Source organism: Oryctolagus cuniculus, chromosome 20 (assembly GCF_964237555.1).
Source record: "Oryctolagus cuniculus chromosome 20, mOryCun1.1, whole genome shotgun sequence".
Lineage (NCBI taxonomy): Eukaryota > Metazoa > Chordata > Mammalia > Lagomorpha > Leporidae > Oryctolagus > Oryctolagus cuniculus.
Window position 1 is genome coordinate 23283574 of NC_091451.1, and position 26785 is coordinate 23310358.

General features: G+C 44.7%; 1 protein-coding gene across 1 annotated transcript in view; it reads right to left on the reverse strand.

Annotated features, from left to right (window-relative positions):
- The window catches only part of SPTLC2 (serine palmitoyltransferase long chain base subunit 2), a 98044-nt gene that overhangs the window by 45553 nt on the left and 25706 nt on the right, over positions 1-26785 (reverse strand). Inside the window, exons 2-4 of the mRNA XM_002719571.5 lie at positions 23554-23748; positions 8475-8629; positions 6492-6640 (exon numbers count right to left, since the gene is read on the reverse strand). Of these exons, the coding sequence (XP_002719617.2) occupies positions 6492-6640; positions 8475-8629; positions 23554-23748 (499 nt within the window). The remainder of the gene's footprint in view (positions 1-6491; positions 6641-8474; positions 8630-23553; positions 23749-26785) is intronic.

The following is a 26785-nucleotide window of genomic DNA, read 5'->3' on the forward strand; positions in this document are numbered from 1 at the left end:
GAAGGGAGGTGCTGGGGTGAGAGCATGGCCCTGCTGCCGCCTTGACCCCAGACTTCCAGCCTCCTACATTTCTGCTGTGTTTTAAGTCACCCAGTTTCTGGTACTTTGTTACTGCTGTCCCAGGAAGCTAATATAGATGGTAAATGACTTCAAGTCAGAAAAAGGACGTTATCCTGGGGCCAGTGCCGTGGCACAGTGGGTTAACACCCTGGCCTAAAGCACCGGCATCCCATTATGGATACCGGTTTGAGACTCGGCTGCTCCACTTCTGATCCAGCTCTCTGCTATGGCCTGGGAGAGCAGAAGAAGACGGCACAGGTGCTTGGGCCCCTGTACCCACGTGGGACACCTGGTCCTGGCTCCTGGCTCCTGGCTTAGGATCGGCACAGCTCCGGCTGCTGCGGCCAATTGGGGAGTGAACCATCAGATGGAAGACCCCTCTCTCCCTCTCTTTCTCTATCTCTGTGCCTCTCTTCTCTCTGTGTAACTCTGACTTTCAAATAAATACATAAATCTTAAAAAAAAAAAAAAAGGAAAAGGATGTTATCTATAAGTGGGATTCAAAGAGAATCAAATAAATTCATTGCATGGAACCATGGAGGGGATTAAAAGATGAGGCAACAGTCATCAGAGTAGGCAAGGGTTAAGGCCGGGCTACAAACAAAATGACTGTTTGAAGGATATTAGAAACAGACATGAGCCCTCATACATTGCTGATTAAACTGTAAAAGGACATGGCTACTATTCTGTTTTGGAAAACAGTTAAGCAATTTCTCAAAAAATTAAATATACAGTTACCATATGACCTAACAATTCTACTCCTAAGTATATACTCAAGAGAAATGAAAAGATGTATCATAAAAGAAGTTGTACACCCGTGTTCACAGCAGTTATTCACAACAGCCAAAAAGTAGAAACAATTCAAATGTCCAGCAAGTGAAAAATGGATAAACAGATGTGTTTTACTTACAGAATGATCATTTGGCCATGAAAAAGAATGGAGTGTTGGCATTACGAGGCTGAATCTTGGAAATATTATGCTAAGTGAAAGAAGCCAGACATAAAAGACTACAACATTATATGATGCCATTAATATGAAATACCCAAAATAGGCAAATTCATAAAGACAGAAAGATTACTGGTTGCTGGAAGGTTGGAGAAGGAGGAAAGGGCTGAGTGACTGCTAATGGATAGCGGGTTTCTTTCTTTCTTTCTTTCTTTCTTTTTTTTTAAGATTTATTTATTTATTTGAAAGGCAGAGTTACAGAGAGGCAGAGACAGAGAGAGAGAGAGGTCTTTCATTCGCTGGTTCACTCCCCAGATGGCTGCCATGGCCGGAGCTGCACTGATTGGATGCCAGGAGCTTCTTCCAGGTCTCCCACGTAGGTGCAGGAACCTAAGGACTTGGGCCATTTTCTACTGCTTTCCCAGGCCATAGCAGAGAGCTGGATTAGAAGAGAAGCAGCTGGAACATGAACCAGTACCCATATGGGATCCCAGCGCTGCAGGATGAAGCTTGGCCTACCACACCACAGCACCAGCCTTGAAATTTAAAGGAGTGGATTCAGGTGGGCATTTGGCATAGTGATTAAAACCTTCTTGGGATGCTTGTATCCCATAATGGAATGCTTGGATTCATGTCCTAGCTCCATTTATGATTCTTGATTCCTGCTAATGAAGATCTTGGGAGGCAGCAAGTGACAGCTCAGACTTGGGTCCCTGGCTCTGGATTTTGGCCTATCTTAGCCCCAACTGTTGAGAACATTTGGGGATTGAATAAGAGGACGACAAATCTCCCTGTCCATCTCTTTTCTCTGCCTGTTTAGTTTGTAAATTATATTCAATAAAGCTGTCAAAAGAGAGGAAGAAACAGTAACAGAGACCCTGCCCCATCCTCACATCCAGCCAAGCAGGCAGGTAGTTTTGCCTTCTCCTATCTCCACGAGTAGAAGACACAGTATATAGTCTGGACTCAGACACTAGATGAAAGAGTCTGAATAGGCGGTGACAGATTAAAAATATTAATTAAGGGAGAGTTTACATAGAAGGTTTACACTAAATCTCTCAGAAACAAAAACAAAAATGAAAGACAGAGAAGACAATCAGAGGACAAATACTAAAGGTCTATAGGCAGGATTTCTTGAAAGAGAAAACTGAGAAAATGCTTAAGTATCTCAGAACCAGAGGACCTGATTCTATGATTCTGAAGATTCACTAAGCACCAAACTAGCACAAGATGCACACTAAGGCACAAACAAAATTTCCTGATGCAGTCAAAGAGACAGCATGTCTTGAAAGTTTCCACAAGGATAGTCTTATGTCTCATAGTTACTTCTAAGTGCTTGCAAACGATGTATCATTCTTGGGGTTCTTTTTTAATTAAGTTTCTTGAAAAAAAAAAAAAAGCTTAAAAAAATGAAATTACCTTCAAGGTACAATGACTCTGAGTAGCCCTTGTTTCGACTGTTGAGGAACAATTTTTTTTCCCCCACACAATTTGTTGAACTCTTTAAAAAAAAAAAGTTTCCACAAAAGGACATGCACAGACAAATCAGAAGTGGTTCATGACTATAGCAGAAGGAACTGAGTGAACAGACAATGAATAGGAAACAGATTTTTCATTGCACGCCTTTTTGAACTCTATTATTGACAATATTTTTTATTACCTACCTCCCCTAAAGGTTTTTAAACAATAAAACCTTTCAAAGAGAAGGTACAATAGGAGGGATGACATACACAGGAATGGTGATCAGAACTGCACTATACTATGGACCAGCACCTCTGGGTGCCAGAGGACCTATAATACTGCCAGAATTATTAATCAAGCAATATAACAGATCAAAGAAATATTTAAGATTTATTCATTTATTTGAAAGAATGACAGAGAAAGAGAGAGAGAGAGAGAGAGAGTTTCCATGTACTGGTTCATTCCTCAACTGGTCACAATGGCAGGGGCTGGGCCTGGCTGAAGCCAGAGCCCAGAACTCCATTAGGGTCTTCCACATGGGTGCAAGGACCCAAGTACTTGTGCTGTCACCTGCTGATTTCCCAGGTGAATGGGAGGGAGCTGGGTAAGAAGCAGAGCAGTTGGGACTGGAACCAGCACTCCAGTATGGGATGCCAGCATAGCAAGTGGTAGCTTAACATACCACACCACATTGCTGGCACAAAGACAACAATCTGATATCCGAAACTATAAAACAAATTCAAACACTGTGTGTCCCTGCATTACTAGGAAAGTAGTGGAGAGTGAGCTCCATCAGTGTGAGGGAATATGTCAAGAACGAAGAAGAGAGGGGGGTGTTGTGGCACAGAAGGTTAAGTCACTGCTTGGGAGGCCTACATCCCACATTAGAGTGCCTGGGATCAAGTATTGTCTTTGCTTCTGATCTAGCTTCCTGCTACTGTACTCCCTGGGAGGCAACAGATGTGGCCCAAGAATGTGGGTCCCTACCAACTACATGGGAAACTTTGATGGAGTTCTTGGCTCCTAGCTCTGGCCTGGCCTAGCCCTGGCTATGGTGGGCATTTGGCTAGTAGGGCACTCTGCTGTTCAAATAAATAAAAAATATACTTAAAAAAAAAAAAAAAAAGGAAGCAACATTTAGAAGAAAAAAAAAAGGAGAAGTGAGAAAGAGGAAGCTATGAGATACAGGAAATAAAAGAATTGAAACGGGAGGAAAAGGAAATTTCTAACCTGACCACCTCACCCCAATTAAAGAAGTACCAGAATGCTGCATATAGTGGTCCTGAGAGCAAGAAGCCCTAAAGAGCAGCCAGTCCAAACTGAAGAAGGGGGTGGGATGAAATTACATTAAAGGAAGGCTGTAACATACCCAGGAGACCAAAAAAAAAAAAAATCAGGATCTTAAGTCACTTTCTCCTAGAAAGTACCCAATAGTCTTTATCTAAGAATTTAAGATGGGGGCGAAGGTCCAACCAAGGCCCCTATGGCATTAAATTGGTAATGGAGGAATGGAAACCTTCATGATATAGCTACAAGGTACTCTTTAGGTAACTGCAAAAGACTAGCTCATTTCTTACTGAGTTATTCTAGGTCCAAACTTTCAAAAACTTGACTTTCTGGATCAAAATCTTGAATACTACATGCACTATATAAGCTTTAAGAATTGAGCCCAAATACTTACTTTCAATCTTTAAAAAAAAATAAATGTATCATATTGCTCGGGTACCACAACAGGTACCACAACAGGTACCCAGGATATTATGGGAGCTAAGAAAATTTATACTAGTCCATTTCTACTGTTTAAAAGAAACAGGGGTTCGGCACCATGGCTTACTTGGTTAATCCTCTGCCTGTGGTGCCGGCACCCCACATGGGCACCGGGTTCTAGTCCCAGTTGCTCCTCTTCCAGTCCAGCTCTCTGCTGTGGCCTGGGAAGGCAATGGAGGATGGCCCAGGTGCTTGGGTCCCTGCACTCACATGGGAGACCAGGAAGAAGCACCTGGCTCCTGGCTTCAGATCGGTGTAGAACCGGCTGCAGCAGCCATTTGGGGAGTGAACCAACCGAAGGAAGACCTTTCTCTCTGTCTCTCTCTCTCTCTCTCTCACTGTCTGTAACTCTGTCAAAAAAAAAGTATTAAAAAAAAAAAAGAAAAGAAATGCGCTGGTTGCAATGCCAGCATCCTATAAGTGTGCCAGTTTGAGGCCTAGTTGCTGTACTTCGGATCCAACTCCCTGCTAATGGCCTGGGAAGCATCAGAAGATGGCTCAAGTGCTTAGGCCCCTACAGCTACATGGGAGACCTAGGTGAAGCTCCTGGCTCCTGGCTTCGGCCTGGCCTAGCCCTGGCCATTGCAATCATTTGGGGAATGAACCAGTGGGTGGAAGATCTCTATCTCTCCCTCACTCTAACTCTATTTTTAAATAAATAAATAAATCTTTTAAAAAATTAAAGAAACAGGACAGAAGCCCTATTAAAATTTGGGAAACAAATAAACTTTAACATATTCTAACTCTTACCAGAATTAATTTTTTAAAAAATTATCTTATTTATGTGAAAAGCAGAAAGAGAATAAAGGGGAGGGGGGGAGAGAGAGAGAGAGAGAGAGAGAGAGAGATATCTTTCATCTACCGGACAGATTTTCCATCTGCAGATTCAATCTCCAAATGCCTACAAAGGTCAGGGTTAGACCAGGTCAAATCCAGGAAGCAGGAATCCCATAGAGGTCTCCTATAAGAGACATCACCTGCTGCCTCCCAGGGCACAAGCTAGCAGGAATCTGGAATTGAGAACAAAGCCAAGACCTGAATCTAAGCACTCTGAAATGTGATGTGGGCATCCCAAGTAGTATCGTCCACTATGCCAAACACCCACCCCTGGAGTTCACTTGTAATCAGAATTTCCTTTAAAAAGTAACTCTGGGGGTTGGTGTTGTGGTGCAGTGGGTTAAGTTGCTGACTCTGACAGCTGCATTGCACACTGTGCCAGTTCAAGTCCTGGCGGCTCCACTTCCCATCCAGCGCCCTGCTAATGTGCCTGGGAAAGAAATGTAGGATGGCCCCAGTACATGAGTTCCTGCCACCCATATGGGAGACCTGTCTGGAGTTCCTGGCTCCCAGTTTCAGCCTGCCCAGCCCCAGCTGTTGCAGCCACCTGGGGAGTGGCTCGCTCTCTCTGTCACTCTTTGAAATAAACAAATCTTTTTAAAAAGCTGTTAATTCCTTACAATTACAGAGCTGTAGAAATAAAAGAGTTTATATTCATTATCTTCTATTTCCTAACTGCTTCACAGGAATTAGCTTATTTAATTCTATATAAGGCAAGAATTATTAGTGCAAATTTAGCAGTATGAAAACAGCTTAATCCTCATGTGCCAATGCACTAGTAAGTGGTACTCTTAACAACTGTCATTTGCAAATCAACATTAAAGTTATAAATGAAATTCTAATGGAACTTTTCCAGAGACACTCAAAACACGGTGAAAGCATGGGAATCATCCATCACTTCAGGAAAAGAAAACATTCTTTCTTTTTTTTAATTTATTTATTTGAAAGGCAGAGTTACAGAGAGAGAGAGAGGCAGAGGCAGAGAGAGAGAGACAGAGAGGTAGAGAGAGATCTTCCATCCAATGGTTCATTCCCCATATGGCTGGAACAACCAGAGCTGGAGCTGGACTGACCTGAGGCTAGGAGTCAGGAGCTTCTTCTGGGCCTTCCACGCACGAACAGGGGTCCAAGGACTTGGACCATCTTCCACTGCTTTTCCAGGCACATCAGCAGGCAGCTGGACTGGAAGCGGAGCAGCCAGGACTCAAACTGGCGCCCATATGGGATGCTGGTACTGCAGGTGGCAGCTTAACCAGCTATGCCACAGAGCCAGCTCCGGGAAAACATTCTTTACTTAATCTAAAACTACATGATAAACTAAGTGTTTGGATATTTACTGCCTTAGCTCCATATTGGTATTATTCACACCCAAATAAAAAAGTCCCAAACAGCAGCTGGCCAAACACAGGTTAACACTTACCGATTTCCTGCCGAGTGCTGCACACTCCAACTCCATACTCCTCTAGAACTTTGGCAGCTGCTTCTTGACATGATCCAGTATTCCGGGCAAATCCAAGATAGTTGTAGGAACCCATGTTTATAACACCTTTGATTATATTCCCTGTATACCTGTGATTCAAAAGCATAAAACTCAAACTCATGAGCAACCAAATACTTAAATGTGATAGTAAATGCACTGGTAACACAAATGGAAGCTCTATATACAGGAACAAATTAGGGATTTAGAAGTTAAATACCAATTTTCACTTATAAACAGTGATAAAAACTTGAAAACTGATGATCCCTAGTGTTGGCCAAGAGAGTCTCATAAACTGCAGATACAAAATCACTTCTGTTTTAGAGAGCAGTGTGGCAGTACTTAATCATTAAGGTAAGTCACATTCTTTGATTCAGCAATTCCCACACAAACATATTTGAGGACCCTTTAAGAGCCATTGTACCTTTTGTTCCATTCCTTCCCTGGGCATGGGGACCAGTGATATTCAACATGACAGAAGCCCAATCAACATGGGCCTCCAAGTGAGGATAACACAGGTCAGAAGCCCCACAGGGGCCGGTGCTGCGGTGCAGCAGTTAAGTTGCTATCTTCTGTGCCAGCATCCCATATGGGTGCCAGTTCAAGTCTCCGCTGTTCTACTTCCAATCCGTCTGCCTGCTAAGGTGCTTGAGAGGGCAGCAGAAGATGGATCAAGTGCTTGGATTCCTACACCCATTTGGGAGACACGTATGAAGCTACTTCCTAGCTTTGGTCTGTCTGGCCCAGCTCTGGTCGTTGCGGCCATTTGGAGAACGAACCAACAGATGGAAGAACTCGCTGTAATTCTGACTTTCAAATAAATAAATTAATTTAAAAAAAAAAAAGCCCCAGGAGCCTAAGAAGATCATGAAGTGTGGACCCGAAATAAACTGCTGTCATTTAACACCCTAGGATTTGGGAGTCATTAACAAGGATGAAGAGCCCAACCTGCCATCCTATGGTATATCTAAACTGCAGAATACTGTTTGTCACCACAAACAATGAACTTTCTTTTTTCTTCTTTTTTTGACAGGCAGAGTTAGACAGTGAGAGAGAGAGACAGAGAGAAAGGTCTTCCTCTTTTTTTTTTTTTTTTTTTTTTTTAATTTTTTTTTGACAGGCAGAGTGGACAGTGAGAGAGAGAGACAGAGAGAAAGGTCTTCCTTTTGCCGTTGGTTCACCCTCCAATGGCCGCCGCAGCCGGCGCGCTGTGGCCGGCGCACCGTGCTGATCTGAAGGCAGGAGCCAGGTGCTTCTCCTGGTCTCCCATGGGGTGCAGGGCCCAAGCACTTGGGCCATCCTCCACTGCACTCCCTGGCCACAGCAGAGAGCTGGCCTGGAAGAGGGTCAACTGGGACAGAATCCAGCGCCATGACTGGGACTAGAACCCGGTGTGCCAACACCACAAGGCGAAAGATTAGCCTAGTGAGCTGCGGCTCCGGCCCAGAAAGGTCTTCCTTCCATTGGTTCACCCCCAATGGCCGCCAAGGCCGGTGCTGCGCCGATCTGAAGCCAGGAGCCAGGTGCTTCCTCCTGGTCTCTCATGCGGGTGCAGGGCCCAAGCACTTGGGCCATCCTCCACTGCCTTCCTGGGCCACAGCAGAGAGCTGGACTGGAAGAGGAGCAACCAGGACAGAACCGGCACCCCAACCGGGACTAGAACCCAGTGTACTGGCACTGCAGGCAGAGGATTAGCCTAGTGAGCTGTGGCACCAGCCACAATGAACTTTCTGTGACTGTCCACACTACAAAGATGTTACCGGTATTTCACCAAGTAAATAACCTATGCTATAATTTATAGGCATATGGTATGATCTCATTTTGTAAATTAAGAAACGATCTGTGTATAATAGAGTGAATCATTCTCTATCTGCCTTTCAAATATATAATTTTTTTAAAAAGAAACAATTCCCCAATGAGACTCACTTGAATGACCAGTTATAATCATGAGATTGTCTCTCCATGATGTCCACCTTGGCTCCAGGCACACTGCAGATTGGCCGATTCCAGTTGTCTCTGATCCTCATGTAAAGATTCCTTGTATAGAAGTTTTCGAAATCCTGATACAATGACACAAAGTCCTGCCAACAAATGGTAAATACTATAAATTTAACTGAATTGCTTTGTGAATAAATTTGACAATTTCCTTTTTCATTTTGTAAGAACACTTGAGACTTCAATTAAGTAATACATCAGGAAAACATTTGGAAAGGCATCAATTCTTTATGCTTAACACAATTCTTATTAACCAAGTCAAGTCACTTGACAGTTGACCTATATTACATGGATTCAAATAACTGATTGCACAAACGTGGAGTAGACAAATTTAACTTAGTAAGGTAGACCTCATAAGAATAAAACTTAGGGAGGTGGTAGCTGTGGTGCAGTGGGTTAAGCTGCTGCTTGGGATGCCCACATTCCATACTTCAGTGCCTGGTTCAAGTCCCTCTACACTTCCACTACAGCTCTTGCTAATGCACCTGGGAAGCAGGAGATGAGGGCTCAAGTCCCAGAGTTGCTGTCACCCATATGGGAGACCCAAATAGAGCTCCTGGTTCCAGCCTGGAGCAATCTCAGCTACTGCAGGCATTTGGGCTGTGACCCAGTAAATGGAAGATCTCTGGCTCTCCCTCTCCATTATTCTGACTTTCAAGTAAATAAATGTGCTTTTCATTTTAAGAAATTAATAAAATTTGGTTGTATAACTGTCATTTGGTGGTTTCCCTTCCTGATAATCTCAAAAGGACTGCCTTCCTACCCTCCATCCAAGAAATATAATAGTGGAAAATGTTGTAAAAACTGCTGTAATTCATTTCAAATAACAAAAATAATTCCAAAATTAAGATTTTTGTCCTCTACGTATTTCCCAAGAACAAAGTGAAACAAATTCAAAGAAAAAGTAATACACAAGAAACACTAAAAGGTAGCTTATAGGATGCTACCCATCTTGTTTTTCCAGCTTAAAAGCTGAAAAAAGATTCTTAAAATGAATTCCCATGCTCAGGAAGTTAAAATGTTCCTTTTTCTCCCTGAGAATAAATTATACTAAAAATTTGAAGTCTGAAAAAATCAAGCCATGGTGGATCTGAAATGAATGCATTAAAGCTATGGCCAGGGAGGCATGATCCTGCTCAGAAGACATGTGATCAGACCACAAGAGACCTACTTCAATTCTTGACGGCAAAAGGTAAACCAAACCAAACGGAACTATAATTTTACAATAGCCAGCAAACCACTTCAGATCTCAATTTGGAGTCAACCTAAGTTGACCTGCTAAATAACCCAAAATTCATTTTTAAACTTGAGCTGTATTCTGTGAAAGGTTTTCATTCCTAAAGGAGACTCTACATAAAACTCAAAGATTACAACCTTCTATGACACTGGACTCTAAAGTACTACTAATGAAGACTCACAAGATAAATATCTTTTATTTTTTATTTTTTTAAATTTATTTGACATACAGAGTTAGACAATGAGAGAGAGAGACAGAGAGAAAGGTCTTCCTTCCGTTGGTTCACTCCCCAAATGGCTGCTACGGCTGGAGCTATGCCAATCTGAAGCCAGGAGCCAGGTGCTTCTTCCTGGTCTCCCATGCAGGTGCAGGGACCCAAGGACTTGGCCATCTTCCCCTGCTTTCCCAGGCCACAGCAGAGAACTGGGTTAAGCCGCAGCCTGAAATGCTGGCATCCCCTCAGGCACAGGTTCGCATTCCAGCCGCTCCACTTCTGATCCAACTCCCCGCTAATAGCCTGGAAAAAGCAGCAGAAGATGGCCCAACTGTTTGGGCCCCTGCCACACACACAGGAGACCCAAATGAAGCTCCGGTCTTCCTTTTGCCATTGGTTCACCCTCCAATGGCCGCCGCGGCCGGCGCACCGCGCTGATCCAATGGCAGGAGCCAGGTACTTATCCTGGTCTCCCATGGGGTGCAGGCCCCAAGCACTTGGGCCATCCTCTACTGCACTCCCGGGCCACAGCAGGGGCCTAAACACTTGGGCTGTCTTCCATGGCTTTCCTAGGCCATAAAAAAAGAGCTGGGTAGGAAGAGGAGCAACCAGGACATGAACCAGCATCCATACGGGATGCTGGCACTGCAGGTGGAGGCTTAGCCTACTACACTACAGCACTGGCCCAGTAAAGTAGAAATTTGAATATTCCAGATAATTTCCACTTTAGGAAGTATTGAAAAATGGAGTCATCTTAAGATTCAAAAGAATTATATACCAGAAACATTTATTTTATAATCAACAATAATGTCCTTACCTCTATTTAAAGAAAACAATGTACATGACATAATCATAAGTATGTGACATAATCATAAAAGGTTATTAGAATGTCTGAAGAATGGTTAACAGCTTTCCCAACTGTTCATATAAATCATCATACTGTTTGTTCTTTCTTGCTTTTAATGTTAAAGACAGGAAACCACTTCTTGTTCATATGCTGTCCATGAAAGCATAAAATGGGATTAAGATTAAAGACAGTTGTTTTCTCTGATCTAAAAAAACACCATGAGAGGCAGTGGTGATGGCTCTAAGAAATGGGTCCCTGCCACACATGTGGGAGACCGGGAGACTTGGATTTAGTTCCCAGCTTCCAGACTGGGGGCTGAGTCTGCGGATGGGCACACTCTACCTTAATGTCTCACAAATGAATAAAATATTTTAAAGAAACGGTCACTCCTGTTACACACTCACTTCAGAAGACTCAAAACTTTTCACTGCTATAGTACCACCACTCACACTAGCATCCTTGTCTCATTCACTTACTGAGCATATAGCAATGCACCACCGTCGTTTAAAGCACTGGGCAGAGGAGTAAACAGAAGGATAACAATAATCCTCGCCCTCCTGGGATTTACATTCTGGTAGAAGAGATGCTAAAGAAGACAAATGTATAAAACGCCAAGGATGTTAGGGAAAATGCTAACAGCAGCAACAAAAAGCACACAGGGGCTGTATGATGCCAGAGTCATGCTGTGATACAATAGTCTGGAAGGGTCTTCCTGGCAGCACGAGCAACAAGTGCAACGGCAGTGCAGCAGGATTACGCCTGCCGTGTCTGAAGAACAGCAAAGAGACCAGTCTGGCTGGAGATGAGCGAGAGGCCAAGCCACAAGACATGGCAGCTTGGTGCTAATGGAGGGTGACACGTGGTTAAATCTAGATTTGCTAATGGACCACACATAAAGTGGGACAGAAGAAAGAATCAGGAGTAACTCCAGGGTTTTTAGCCTAAGTAACAGGAAGACAGCCAGCTGGGTAGAGGAGATATCGGCTTAGTTTCAGACATGTAAAGTTTGAGACGACTATGTGCAGATGTCAAGCGGGTATCCAGAAACAAGGGCCTAGTGTTCAATGGAGAAATCAGAAATAAAGGTATACATTTGGAATTTATCAGCATATACAAGGTACATAAAGATAGTCATCAAAAGGGCCGGCGCCGCGGCTCACTAGGCTAATCCTCCGCCTAGCGGCGCTGGCACACCGGGTTCTAGTCCCGGTCGGGGCGCCGGATTCTGTCCCGGTTGCCCCTCTTCCAGGCCAGCCCTCTGCTGTGGCCAGGGAGTGCAGTGGAGGATGGCCCAGGTGCTTGGGCCCTGCACCCCATGGGAGACCAGGAAAAGCACCTGGCTCCTGGCTCCTGCCATCGGATCAGCACGGTGCGCCGGCCGCAGCGCGCCGGCCGCGGCGGCCATTGGAGGGTGAACCAACGGCAAAGGAAGACCTTTCTCTCTGTCTCTCTCTCTCACTGTCCACTCTGCCTGTCAAAAAAAAAAAGATAGTCATCAAAAGATGAAGCCTGGGTCACACCAACAACTAAGTCAGGCAGACAAGCAGAATACTGCCAGAGAGAGAAGAAAAAAACAGCCAGAAGCCAGCGCCGCGGCTCACTAGGCTAATCCTCCGCCTAGCGGCGCTGGCACACCAGGTTCTAGTCCCGGTCAGGGCGCTGGATTCTGTCCCGGTTGCTCCTCTTCCAGGCCAGCTCTCTGCTGTGGCCAGGGAGTGCAGTGGAGGATGGCCCAAGTGCTTGGGCCCTGCACCCCATGGGAGACCAGGATAAGTACCTGGCTCCTGCCTTCGGATCAGCGCGGTGCGCCGGCCGCGGCGGCCATTGGAGGGTGAACCAATGGCAAAGGAAGACCTTTCTCTCTGTCTCTCACTGTCCACTCTGCCTGTCAAAAAAAAAAAAAAAAAAACAACCAGCCAGAATGGCAGGAGGAAAACCAGGTAATTAAAATGTCTTACAAATCAAGAGAACAAAATGTTTCCATGGGAGTGGACATTTGGCCTACCAATTAAAACACCTGCACCCCAGGGGACCAGCGCTGTGGCATAGCAGGTAAAGCCACCAGCTGCAGTACCAGCATCCTATATGGGTGCCAGTTCGAATCCTGGTTACTCCACTTGTGATCCAGCTCTCTGCTATGGCCTGGGAAAGCAGTAGAAGCTGGCCCAAGTGTGGCACCCACATGGCAGACCTGGAAGAAGCTCCTGGCTCAGGGCTTCGGACTGCCCCAGCTCTGGCCATTGCAGCCATTTGGGGAGTCAACCAGCAGATGGAAGATATCTTTCTCGCTCTATGACTCTATGACTCTGTCTTTCAAACAAAAAAATAAATTAAGAAAGAAAGGAAGGAAGAAGTAAAGAAACCTATACCCCTCAGCAGCGTGCCTGAGTTCAATTCTTGGCTCTGACTCCTGACTCCAGCTTCCCACCAATCCAGATAGTGGGAGGTTTAAAAACAAAAACAAAAACAAAAAGCAACCTTTAGGGGCCAGTGCTGTAGCATAGCAGGTAAAGCTGCCGCCTGCAGTGCCAGCATCCCATATGGGTGCCAGCTCGAGTCCTTCCAATCCAGCTCTCTGCTATGGCCTGGGAAAGCAGAAAATGGCCCAAGTCCTTGGGCCCCTGTGTCCACATGGGAAGACTGAAAGAAGGTCCTGGTCCTGGCTTTGCAATGGAGCAGGTCCGGCTGCTGCGGCCACTTGGGGAGTGAACCACCGGATGGAAAACCTCTCCCACTCTCTGCTTCTCCTTCTCTGTCTGTGTAATTCTGACTCTCAAATAAATAAATAAATCTTAAAAAAAAAAAAAAAAAAAAAGAGAGGGGCCAGCACTGTGGCATAGCAGATTAAGCTGCCACCTGCAGTGCCGGCATCCCATATGGGTGCCGGTTCAAGACCCAGCTGCTACACTTTCTATCCAGCTCTCTGCTATGGCCTGGGAAAGCAGCAGAAGATGGTTCAAGCCTTCAGGCCCCTACACCTCATGGGAGACCCAGAAGAAGCTCCTGGCTGCTGGCTTCAGATCGGCGCAGCTCTGGCCATTGCGGCCAATTGGGGAGTGAACCAGTGATGGAAGACCTACCTCTCTCACTCTCTCTCTCCTCTTCTTGCTGTGTAACTCTTTCAAATAAATAAATAAATCTTTAGAAGAAAAAAATAAGAGAACACTTTAAAAATTTAAAAAAAAGGATTTATTTATTTATTTGAAAGGCAGAGTTACAGAGAGGCAGAGGCAGAGGCATAGAGAGAAGTCTTCCATCCGCTGGTTTACTCCCCAAATCGGCTGCAATGGCCGGAGTTGGGCCAATCCAAAGCCAAGAGCCTGGAGCTTCTTCTGGGTCTCCCACACAAGTGCAGGAGCCCAAGCACTTAGGCCATCTTCTGTTGCTTTCCCAGGCTATAGCAGAGAGCTGGATTGGAAGTGGAGCAACTGGGACTAGAACCAGTACCCATATGGGATGCCAGCACTGCAGGTGGCAGCTTTACCTGCTATGCCACAGCGTCAGCCCCAAAAAATAATTTTAAAAGATGTTTCCAGGGGCCGGCGCTGTGGTGCAGTGGGTTAAGACCCTGGACTAAAGCACCAGCATCCCATATGGGTGCTGGTTCTAGTCCCAGTTGTTCCATTTCTGATCCAGCCCTCTGCTAATGTGTCAGGGAAAGCAGCAGAGGATGGCCCAAGAATTTGGGCCCCTACACCCGCGTGGGAGACCCAGAGGAAGCTCCTGGCTCCCGACCCAGCCATTGTGGCCATTTGCATAGTGAACCAGCAGACAGAAGCCCTCTCTTTCTCTCTGTCACTCTGTCTTTCAAATAAATAAAATAAATCTTAAAAAAAAGTTTCCAGAAGGAGATAATGACTGTGTCCAATGCTGCTGACGGGTGTTCAAGAAGATTACGATTAAAGGACTGTTAGATTTTGCAACACAGGGGTTTATAGTCGTAGGGACAACAATCTGACATGAATGGGTTCAGGAAACAGAGATGCCAAGAAACTCTAATCTAAAAAAAGGGTAGAGTAGATGGAAGAGGAAATGGCCCCAAGAAAAGGCTTTTTAAAGACAAGAAAAATACCACATGTCTAGTGTTGCAGAAACTGAATCACTACCACCCTAACAGTCAAAACTGGATATGTATTAGACAGAAGCATCAGAGAACTGGCCAATCAGCATGCCTTATCCCTGGCAGAAGCTGAATTCAAGTAGAACAGATTATATTTTAGATTTTCAGTTATTTATCACTGAAATTATTGTGACATTTTCAAAACACTTCAGGAAGAAGATAAACATAAAACTAAAATAGAGCTTAAAAGATAAGGAAACTTCAATTGGGATCCAAGAATTGCTAAGGGCTTATTGAGTAGTTACAGGGAACCACGAATTCTAGTATTTCTGTTAACTTTATTTTATCATTTTGATTAACACTTTAAAATATCTTTAACAGTTTAACATCCCAAGAGTACTCAATTTTTTAAAAAGTTTATTTATATTTACTTGAAAGACAGAGTGGCAGATCCCACTGGTTCACTCCCTAAATGCCCGCAACAGCCTGAGCTGGGCCAGGCTGAAGCCAGCAGCCTGGAACTCTACCTGGATCTCCCATGTGGGTGGCAGAGTCCCAAGCACTCAAGCCATCATCTGTTGCTCCCCAGGATGCATCAGCAGGAAACTAGATCAGAAGCAGAATAGACAGGACTCAAATCATCAATCTGATATGGGATACAGGCACCTAAAACAGGGGCTTAACTTCCTATACTACACCACAGAATGTCAGACAAAACACTGATTATTTAAACTTTCATGTTCACAATTAACAGCTTTTAAAGAAAGTTTCAAATTGATGAATGCAAAGAAAATGTGAACTTAAAAATTGAAGCCTAGGCGGCGCTGCAGCTCACTGGGCTAATCCTCCACCTGCGGTGCCGGTACCCTGGGTTCTAGTCCTGGTTGGGGTGCCAGATTCTGTCCCAGTTGCTCTTCTTCCAGTCCAGCTCTCTGCTGTGGCCTAGAAAGACAGTGGAGGATGGCCCAAGTGCTTGGGCCCTGCACCCGCATGGGAGACCAGGAGGAAGCACCTGGCTACTGGCTTCGGATCAGCGTGGTGCAACGGCCGTAGTGGCCATATAGGGGGTGAAACAACGGAAGGAAGACCTTTCTCTCTGTGTCTCTCTCACTGTCTAACTCTGCCTATCCAAAAAAAAAAAAAAAAAAAAAAAAAAAAAAAAAAAAGGAAGCCTAAAGATTCACAAGATAAAGCCTTGCTTAAAAAGCTACACTGCTGCTCTAAACAAAAACCTCAATAAATACAGGAAAATCTTGTGAATTTAATACTGGCACTAGTGCAAAAGACAAAGTGGGAAATTTACTACAGAACTAGTTTAAAAGATTTATTTGGGGTGTTGTTCCCTAGCAGTGAGAAATCCCTAGAGTAAATAAAAAAGAGATGACTACTCCCTACAATGGAACATTACTCTGCAATGCAAAGGAACAAAGTACTAATACATGCTATACCATGGATAAGCCTCAAAACCATTATGCCAAACCAAAATGCCAGACACAAAAGATCAGACTGCATGATCCCTTTTAATATGAAATGTCCAGAAGAGGTAAATCTGCAGGGACAGCAAACAGATCAGTGGTTGCAAGGGGAGGGTGGTGGGTTAAAGAAAAGAATGACAGCTGATAAACCTTCTTCAGATGATGACAATGCTATAAATTATGCTGGCTGCATAAATCTGTAAATAAATGAAAGACAGATGTTCGAAGCACTGCAAACAGGTGATCTCTGGCGTGTATATCTCAATAAAGCTATTTTTTAGAAACAAAAACCAGTTCTCCACTGTTCTGGGCCCCACACATAACACCAAGCATCTTTCAAACGTGGGATGATCTAGAGAATGGAAGGGGACAAGTCAACTGAATGGTCCCCAACCCTAATACACAAGATAACTATATACTACAATAAGTTTCCTAAGATACTGCAAAAATATTAAGAATATTCTTAACAAGCCTCTTTTTGAAGAAAGTCAGGAATAAAATCTTTCTAAGAATTCTTATTAAAATATTTTGATTGACTTCTTTCTTTTGTATCCTGAAGTTCAAAGCATATCAAGATGTGGACATGAAATGTCCCTTCCCAGTATTCCACCCCGTCCATTTCTGATATCTGATCATGAACAAGCTATGAAGACAAAATATTAACTTACAATTTAGGAAGTGTTTGGTAATTACCTACTATAAACTTACTTCTTAGATTTCTCAGTATTTCCTATCTGTATATTAGAATATTTTTGTTAATTCAAGTTTTAGCATACCTATTTACACATTTCTCTTGACTATTAGCTTCACCTCACATAAAAACAAGTGAACCACAGCTGCGGACAACAACATTCTCATCCAAAACACAACAAAGAACGAGAGGATCAGGAGGTAAAGAATTCCAAGAGATGCAACTTATTAAACTAAACTCATAGCACCTCTTCTTTATTATTGTGACCACAGGATTCAGTTCTACCTGAAGCTCCATACTGTACAAGATGTCTCTATAAAAACGAACTGACATAAGCAGCTAAAATGTGCTACTGTGGGAACGGAATGAGGAAGAAAACCAGGAAGTGGTCATGGATGCCACTCACTCAGTGAAATGAGGAGCAGCAACATATTTGCATTTCCCAGGCTCTATGGCTGCCACGGCCGGCGTGCTGCATTGATCTGAAGCCAGGAGCCAGGTGCTTCCTCCTGGTCTCCCATGCGGGTGCAGGGCCCAAGCACTTGGGCCATCCTCCACTGCACTCCCAGACCACAGCAGAGAGCTGGAATGGAAGAGGAGCAACCGGGACAGAATCCGGCACCCCAACCGGGACTAGAACCTGGGGTGCCAGCGCTGCAGGCGGAGGATTAGCAAACTGAGCCGTGGTGCCAGCCATCTCTCTTGAGTTTCTGATGTACTCTTCACCATCCATCATGTGAACACCATCCTTTCCCTGAAGTTAATCATACAACCAACATTTACTGGCTCCTCTCACAGGGGTGACCTTGTCTCCCCATACATGCCCCTCCCCTCTAACAGCTCATGAAAGAGATATGATGAACAATAATGGAAGTTAACTTTAAAAAAAAAATTGGGGGCGCCTTGGGTTAAATGCCCTGGCCAGAAGCGCCAGCATCCCATGTGGGCACTGGTTCAAGACCCGGCTGCTCCACTTCTGATTCAGTTCTCTGCTATGGCCTGGGAAAGCAGTAGAAGATGGCCCAAGCCCTTGGGCCCCTGCACCCATGTGGGAGACCTAGAAGAGGCTCCTGGCTTTGGATCAGCTCAGCTCCCGCCATTGCTGCTGTTTGGGGAGTGAACCAGTAGATGGAAGACTCTCTCTCTACCTCTGTCTGTAACTCTGCCTTTTAAATGAATAAATAAATCTTAAAAAACACATTAATTTACTTATTTGAAAGGTAGTTACACAGAGAAGGGGGAGAGACAGAGAGACAGAGACAGAGAGAGAGAGAGAGAGAGAGAGAATCTTCCATCCACTGGTTCACTCTCCAAATGGACCCTACAGCTAGGGCTGGACCAAGTAAAAGCCAGAAGCCAGGAGCTTCTTCCTGTTCTCCAAGTGGGTGCAGGGGCAGAAGCCCCCGGGCCATCCTCCATTGCTTTCCCAAGTGCCATTAGCAGGGAGCTGGATCCTTAGTAGGGAGTTGGATCAGAAGTGGAGAAGCCACAGGCAGCAGCTTAACCTGCTATATCACAATGCCGGGCATGAAGTTAATGTCTTAAGCCCAACTCTCATCTGGCAAATTCCCTGACCTGCAGGACCACCTCGCCACATTCCATGTCAAGAACAAGTAGGTTTATTTTTAGTAAAATTAGGCATTTTTAATATCAATTTTTTAAATAAATTTTTGAGACAAAAGACAGAGAGATGAAGAAAGACTGAGAGAGTGAGAAAAGCTCCCATTTGCTAGTTTACTCCCCAAACATCCAAAATAGTAGGGAGAGGGCCAAAGTTGTGAACCAGGAACTCAATCTATCAACCTACTGGTAGGAACTAATTCCTTGAGCCACCACTCCTTTGTCCCAGAGTCTGCATCAGCCAGAAGCTGGAATCAAGAACCAAGGATCAAACCCTGGTACTCCCAGCACTGTTAGGGGACACAGGCATCCTAACTGCAGGCTTAACGCTAGACCAAAAGCCTTCCTCATTAATTTTGTTGTTGTTGTTGTTGTTTTTTCAGATTTTTTTAAAGATTTATTTATTTGGTTGAAAGGCAGAATTACAGAGAGGAAGAGGCGGGGAGTGGGGGTCTTCTATTCACTGGTTCACTCCTCAGATAGCTGCAATGGCCAGAGCTGCACCGATCCAAAGCCAGGAGCCACGAGTTTCTTCTGGGTCTCCCACGTGGATGCAGGGGCCCAAGGACTTGGGCCATCTTCTACTGCTTCCCAGATGCATTATCAGGGAGCTTATTTGAAAGTGGAGCAGCCAGGACTTGAACCGGTGCCCACATGGGATGCCAGCACTGCAGGTGACGGCCTTACCCACTGTGCCTCAGAGCTGGCCCCCCTAATTTTTATTAAAGATTTATTTATTTAAAAGGCAGAGTGAGAGAGAGACAGTGACAGAGACAGAGAGACAGAGAGAAAGAGAGAGATCTTCCATCCATTGGTTTACTCCCCAAATGGCCGCAAAGGCCAGGGATGGGTCAGGCCAAAGCCAGGAGCTAGGAGCTACATCTGGATCTCCCACAAGGGTGCAGGGGCCCAAGTGCATTAGCAGGAAGCTGGATCAGAAGTGGAGCAGCTGAATCTGGAACCAGAGCCCATATGGGATACTGGCATCACAGGCAGTGGCTTAACCAGTATGTCACAATATTGGCTCCCACTAAGTCTATTTATTACTAGAATAATGCATGCAGATTGTGTAAAACTCTAAAAGCACAATTGTCCCCTTTATTTTTTTCTCTCTTGAGGACATTTTAAAGCAAGTTATTCTTTCTGTTTTTTTTCTTTTGTAAACTTTTTTTAAATGGCTTTATAAAAGAGCTTTTACAACTCCCCCACAAAAAAAAAAAAAAAAAAAAACAACAACTCTAAAAGCACAAAATAATGTACAAAGAAAAGTTGAGTAGAGTAAATAAGGGCTTCCTCCTCAGAGAAAACCATGACCATCTCTGCCTACCACTGACAGTCCCCATTAGAAACAGAACAGCCTACCACACTCTGCTTTAGCCTTGTTTGTTTGGGCAGAGGAGCTGATCTGTGAACCAGATAACTAGGTCTACTGGGTCTATGAGAAAGCGCATCACGAGTTCTACAGAACACAAGCTTTTCAGGAGAATGTAAATACAACTTGGGATGTAATACGGTAGTGTGAACAGAAAAGCATGGATTTTGGAAATTCACAGCCTTCTGTCCACATACCAGTGATGGCACTAGGTACTTTAGAATTTTAGCTTTCTAATCCATGAAATAGATAGTGCTGTCTATCTTACGAGGTTCATATGGTGATTTAAATTAAGATATGTTAAATGATTTAATTTCTCCATGCCTTTAACTTTGTTTTCAGTTTTCCTGTGGATTGTTTTCATTTCACTGCATCTGGAATGTTTTTATTGTGACACATACCCAAGGGCGGGCATTGTAGCACAGGGGGTTAAGACACAGCTCAAGGTGCCCACATCCCATACTGCAATGCCTGGGACAAAATCCTGCCTCTGCTTCTGATCCAATTTCCTGTTAATCTGTCTGGGAAGCAGAAGACAGCAGCCCAAGTACTTGGCTTTGATATGGGCAGTCAGATAGCTGGTGAGCAAGGAGGAACAGAAGATTGCCAACACCCAAGTGGCTCGCACTGCCCAAACCATGTCACCTTCTGTGTCCATTCAACATGGCTAAAGGCTTGGCACATCCACTTTCCAGCAGGCACCAGACACCGTGACACCTTCCTAGACTACCAGGTGTACAGCAGCACCCCCTATACCCAGTCTCTTCTGAACATTCAATCAAGCCATGCCCTAAGCACCACTCCTTATCCTACAAAAGGGTAAGCTTGGGTTAGGACAACGCTCCCTCATGAGATTGCCTGCACTCATGTCTGAGTGTGAACTATCACTTTGCCTTTAAATAAATCCTGCTTATGTCTACATCTCCCAACTGTATTCCTATACATAGATAGACAAGAACCTGGACTAGGTCCAGCCAGAGGGTCTTTCCAAGCCCAGCCGGGTACCCCGATGTCCATAACAGTTCCTGCCACTCACATGGAAGACGGAGATAGAGTTCTGGGCCCCTGGCTTCAGACTGGCTCAGCTCTGGCTGTTGTGGGCATTTGGAGAAGGAATCAGTGGATGGAAGATCTCCCTTCTCTCTTTCCCTCTTTTCTCCTCCCTCTTCTTATTCCATAAATAAACATGTACCCAAATTTCTAAGAACCACCCCTAAAAAATCTTGGAAGCATTCAAGAGAAACAGCTACTGGGACTTGTCTGAGGGGTGGCCAGACACAGTCATGAATCTTACCCAAAAGGTCAATCTGACTTGCGTGATATGCACATAGGGTCTTTTGTCTTAGCCATTTGGAGCAACCTTGAGCAATCCTTTGTTCTTTACCTGCATATCCTTTATCTACTCTCAGAAATGTCTTTCTTAAAATTAATAACTTCTTGGGGGTGGCGCTGTGGGTAAAGCGCCGCCTGCAGTGAGTGCATCGCATTTGGGTGCCACTTCAAGTCCTGGCTGTTCCATTTCTGATCCAGCTCTCTGCTATGGCCTGGGAAGCAGAAGATGGCTCAAGTGCTTGGGCCCCTGCACCGGTGTGGGAGACCTGGAAGAAGCTCCTGGCTCCCAGCTTCAGATCGGCCCAACTCCAGCCACTGCGGCCAACTGGGGAGTGAACCAGCAGATGGAAGACCTCTCTCTCTCTCTCTCTCTTTGCCTCTCCTTCTCTCTCTGTATAACTCTGACTTTCAAATAAATAAACAAATATTTTTTTTTTTTAATAGTAACTTCTTTTCAGTAGCCTCTTTTCAGAAACAATACCCTCCCTATCTGTGAAGATGTTTTTAACCAACCATGTTTTAAAGAAAATAATCTCGGGGCCGGCACTGTGGTGCAGCAGGTTAAAGCCCCGGCCTACAGTGCCAGCTACCCATATGGGCGCCGGTTCAAGTCCCAGCTGCTTCTCTTCCGATCCCACTCTGCTGTGGCCTAGGAAAGCAGTAGAAGATGGCTCAAGCCCTTGGGCCCTTGCACCTGTGTGGGAGACCCAGAAGAAACTCCTGGCTCCTGCTTTGAATCGGCACAGCTCTGGCCACTGTGGCTAACTGGGGAGTGAACCAGAGGATGAAAGATCTCTCTTTCTCTCTGGATCTACCTCTCTCTGTACCTCTGTCTTTCAAATAAATAAAATAAATCTTTTTAAAAAAATAAAGAAAGAAAAGAATCTCTAACCTAAGAAAAAGTTGCTCTTGCTGGCTAAAGCAGACCTTATGGGCAAAATCAATGTATATTCACTGTGCAATGATAAATGAAAAATTTACTGTTATGGAATACACACATGCTGACCAGCATTAGACTGCTTTTGACCACTGTCCAAGATTCCTTAAAGTCACTGGGCTTGGCTCTCAGCACTTTCTTGACATCTGCCCTCTCTATCAGGCGTGCTTCAGCCCTCAGCTCTCAGTTCTTTGCTGAGATACCCACCTGGCCTGTCAGGTGTGTTTTCTATTAAACTATGTAACCTTGCTCACCCCAGTCTGAAAGGCCGGGTACTGTCTCGGATTCCATCTGGAGAGGTGCCTATCTGTTCTGATGGATGCCCCATCCCATTAAACCTTGTTACCTTGCTTACCACTAACAGAATCATCAGGGGGGTTGGCACTGTGGCATAGAAGGTTAAGTCGCTGTCTGCAGTGCCAGCCCATATGGGCACTGGTTTGAGTCCCAGATGCTCCACTTCTGATCCAGCTCCCTGCTAATGTGTATGGGAAAGCAGCAGAAGATGGCCCATCCTGCACTCACGTGGGAGACCCGGAAGAAGCTCCTGGCTCCGGCCTGGCGCAGCCCTAGCTGTTGCAGTCATCTGGGGAGTGAATCAGTGGATGGAAGACCTCTTTCTCTGTCTCTCTCTCTATATAAAACTCTCCCTTTCAAAATAAAATAAGGCCGGCGCCACGGCTCACTATGCTAATCCTCTGCCTGCGGCGCGGGCACCCCAAGTTCTAGTCCCGGTCAGGGCACTGGATTCTGTCCCAGTTGCTCCTCTTCCATTCCAGCTCTCTGCTGTGGCCTGGGAGTGCAGTGGAGGATGGCCTAGGTCCTTGGGCCCTACACCCTCATGGGAGACCAGGAGGAAGCACCTGGCTCATGGCTTAGGATCGGTGCAGCGTGCCGGCCACAACGTGCCGGCCATAGCAACTACTTGGGGGGTGAACCAACGGAAAAAGGAAGACCTTTCTCTCTGTCTCTCTCTCTCACTAACTCTGCCTGTCAAAAAAAAAAAAAAAAAAAAAGACAAAATAAAATAAATCTTTAAAAATAAAGTCATTGAGTTTGTGGTTCCCAAGCATAAATCACTCATATGCTGACCTGAATAAACCTAATACTAAGTTTTACACAGAGCCTGGCTATTTCCATGGACATAAGAAAAAAATCTGGGGTAAAAACATTAGAATTTCTATAAAAGACTTCCATTTACAGAATTAAAGATTCCAACAGTTACCTTCTGTTCTTCTCTTTCTGTTGCATGATGACATTTTTCAATTCTCCAATGTCTCAAGAAATCTCGAAGATATCCAAAGAGAGTGAGTACACCATAGCCCACATATGTGAGCACCGCAACCAGCATGGGTGTCTCTTCGAAAGCTTCATTAAACGGCCTTTTGTATAGTCCTCCATTTTGTGTAACGTGATGGATCTGAAGGAGAAGTTAAAAATGTTTATTTCAATCTCAGGAAGAAAAGATTTCTACTTATAATCTAATCCTCAGAGATTTGCAGAGCTAGCCTTGAGAATTCTCTAACACTCAAATGAAACACTAAGATCTAAGCAGAGCACACTTCTTTTCTTTTAAGATTTATTTATTTGTTCGAAAGGTTGAGTTACAGAGAGAGAAGGAGAGACAGAGAGAGATCTTCCATCTGCGGGTATACTCCCCAAATGTCTGCAATGACTGGGGCTGGGCCAGACCAAAGCAGGAGCCAGGAGCTTCCTCAGGGTCTCCCATGTGTGTGCAGAGGCCAAGGACTTGGGCCATCTTATGCTGCTTTCCTAGGCGTATAAGCAGGAAGCTGGATAGGAAGCGGAGCAGCCGGGACTTAAACCAGCGCCTGTATGGGATGCCAGCATTGTCATAGGCGATAGCTTAACTTGATAGACCCAACGTTGGTCCCTGAATTATTTATGTTGAAAACAAGTGTGCCCTGCTTAGAGCTTAGTGTCTGATCTTTTTAAAAGATATTTATTTAGTCAACAGAGAGGGAGACAGAAAGAGAAAGAGACAGGTCTTCCACCCGCTGATTTATTCACCAGATGGGCGCAAAAACCAAGGCTGGGCCAGGCCAAAGCCAGGAGCAAAGGAGCTTCGTTTAGGTCTTCCACATGAGTGGCCAAGGTCCAACCACTTGGATCATCCTCTGCTGTTTTCCCAGGCCATGAGCAAGGAGCTGGATCTCAAGTGGAGGAGCCAGGCCATGAACCGATGCCCTTATGGGATGCCAGCTTTGCAGCCGGTGGCTTAATGTTCTGCTTAGGCCCCTGCCACCTGCATGAGAGATCCAGAAGAAGCTCCTGGCTTCAGCCTGGCCCAGCCCTGGCTGCTGTGGCCATGTGGGGAGTGAACCAGCAGATGGAAGATCTCTGTCACTTCCTCTCTGTAACTCTGACTTTCAAACAAATAAATCTTTAAAAAAGAAAGGAGGCCGGCGCCACGGCTCACTAGGCTAATCCTCCGCCTAGCGGCACCGGCACACCGGGTTCTAGTCCCGGTCGGGGCGCCGGATTCTGTCCCGGTTGCCCCTCTTCCAGGCCAGTCCTCTGCTGTGGCCAGGGAGTGCAGTGGAGGATGGCCCAGGTGCTTGGGCCCTGCACCCCATGGGAGACCAGGAAAAGCACCTGGCTCCTGGCTCCTGCCATCGGATCAGCGAGTTGCGCCGGCCGCAGTGCACTGGCCGCGGCGGCCATTGGAGGGTGAACCAACGGCAAAAGGAAGACCTTTCTCTCTGTCTCTCTCTCTCACTGTCCATTCTGCCTGTCAAAAAAAAAAAAAAAAAAAGAAAGGAAGAATTTATAAATTATATATACTTCAAATGAACAGTAACACCAAACCTAAAAAAGAGGGAGTAAGAAAAATTAAGAGAAATGCTTGACACTGTTTTTTAACATTATTTGATTTTCTGAAATAAATCCTGAAACGTTGTATCTGAAGAAAGTATAGCTTCTTTTGTTTGATAAAGAAAACAAAACATAAATTAACAAAGAGAAAACCTAACTGAAAAAAATACTTTTATTAGCTTACAGATGAAACAATTAGAAGTTCCAAAGCATGGTTCAAAAGCTGTGGTTGAGATGCCTGGGTTGGCATTTTGGCTCCACTCCAGATTCTTGCTCCCTGCTAATGTAACGTGCACCTGAGAGGCAAGCAGGTGGCTGCAGGAGTACTGGTGCCCTGAACCCTACACTGGAGATCTGGACTGAGATCAGCCTGGCTCAGCCTTAGCTGTTGTGGGCATTTGGGGAGTGAGTAGATAGAAGATCTCCTTGTCTCTCAAAGAAACAAAATAAATATTTTTTGGAAAAAAATTTTAAAATTTTTTCATTTTTTAATGCAAAATAAGATAGGAGTAAGAAGTTCTGATATTCTATTATAAAGGAGTTATGATTATAGATAATAATGCAGTGAATATTTTTCTTTAAAAATAAAATGCTTACTGCTTAATTTGTTTTTTAAAGGCAAGGAAAAAATGCATAGACTGACTCTGCTATGGAAAAAAGAGATGTTTTAGGTTGAATTAGTATAGCTTCAGCCTTGATCTTTTCCTAAATAAAAATGTTAAAGCCTAAAAAAATAAATAAATAAAAATAAAATAAAATAAAATAAAATGCTGGATCCAGCATGTGGCATAGGGGGTAAAGTCATCATCTACAGCTCTGGCTTCCCACAGGAGTCCCAGCTGCTCCACTTCTGATCCAGCTGCCTGCTAATGCACCTGGGAAAGCAACAGAAGATGGCCCAAGTCCTTGGGTCCCTGCATTCACTTGGAGATCCAGAAGAAGCTTCCGGCTCCTGGCTGTTGAGGCTACCTGGAGAGTAAACCAGCAGGTGGAAGATCTGTTTCTCTCTTTCTCTTTCTCTTTCTCTTTCTCTTTCTCTTTCTCTTTCTCTTTCTCTCTCTCTCTCTATCTCTTTCTCTCTCTCTCTCTCCCCCCCCATCTTTCAAGTGAATAATTAATTTTTTTAAAAAAAAGAATACCATATCCTTTAATGTTAGTTTGAAGACGTTGCTTGTTAGAACAGCTGATAAAGATAGCTATATTTGATAAAGGCATTTGGATAAGTATGACACTTGGGATCTTGGGGCACTGCTTCAATTTATAAAACTCGTTTAGGTCTTCATCCATCTCTTCCCCCAAAGCATTGAAGTTTTTGTCAATATTTAATATTTAGGGGTTTGTGCTGTAGTGCAGCGGGTTAAGCCACTGCTTGCATGGGAGTGCTGGTTGCAGTCCCAGCTGTTGTTCCACTTCCAATCTAGCTCCCTGCTAATTTGCCTGGGAAGACAGAGGAAGACTTCCTAAGTACTTGGGCTGGGCCCCTGGCATCCACAGTGGGAGACCAGGATGGAATTCTGGGCTCCTGGCTTTGGTCTGGCCTGGACCTGACTACTGCAGTCATTTCTGAGTGAACCAGCAGACAGAAGATCTCTCTCTCTCTACCCCCCACTCTCACTGCTCTG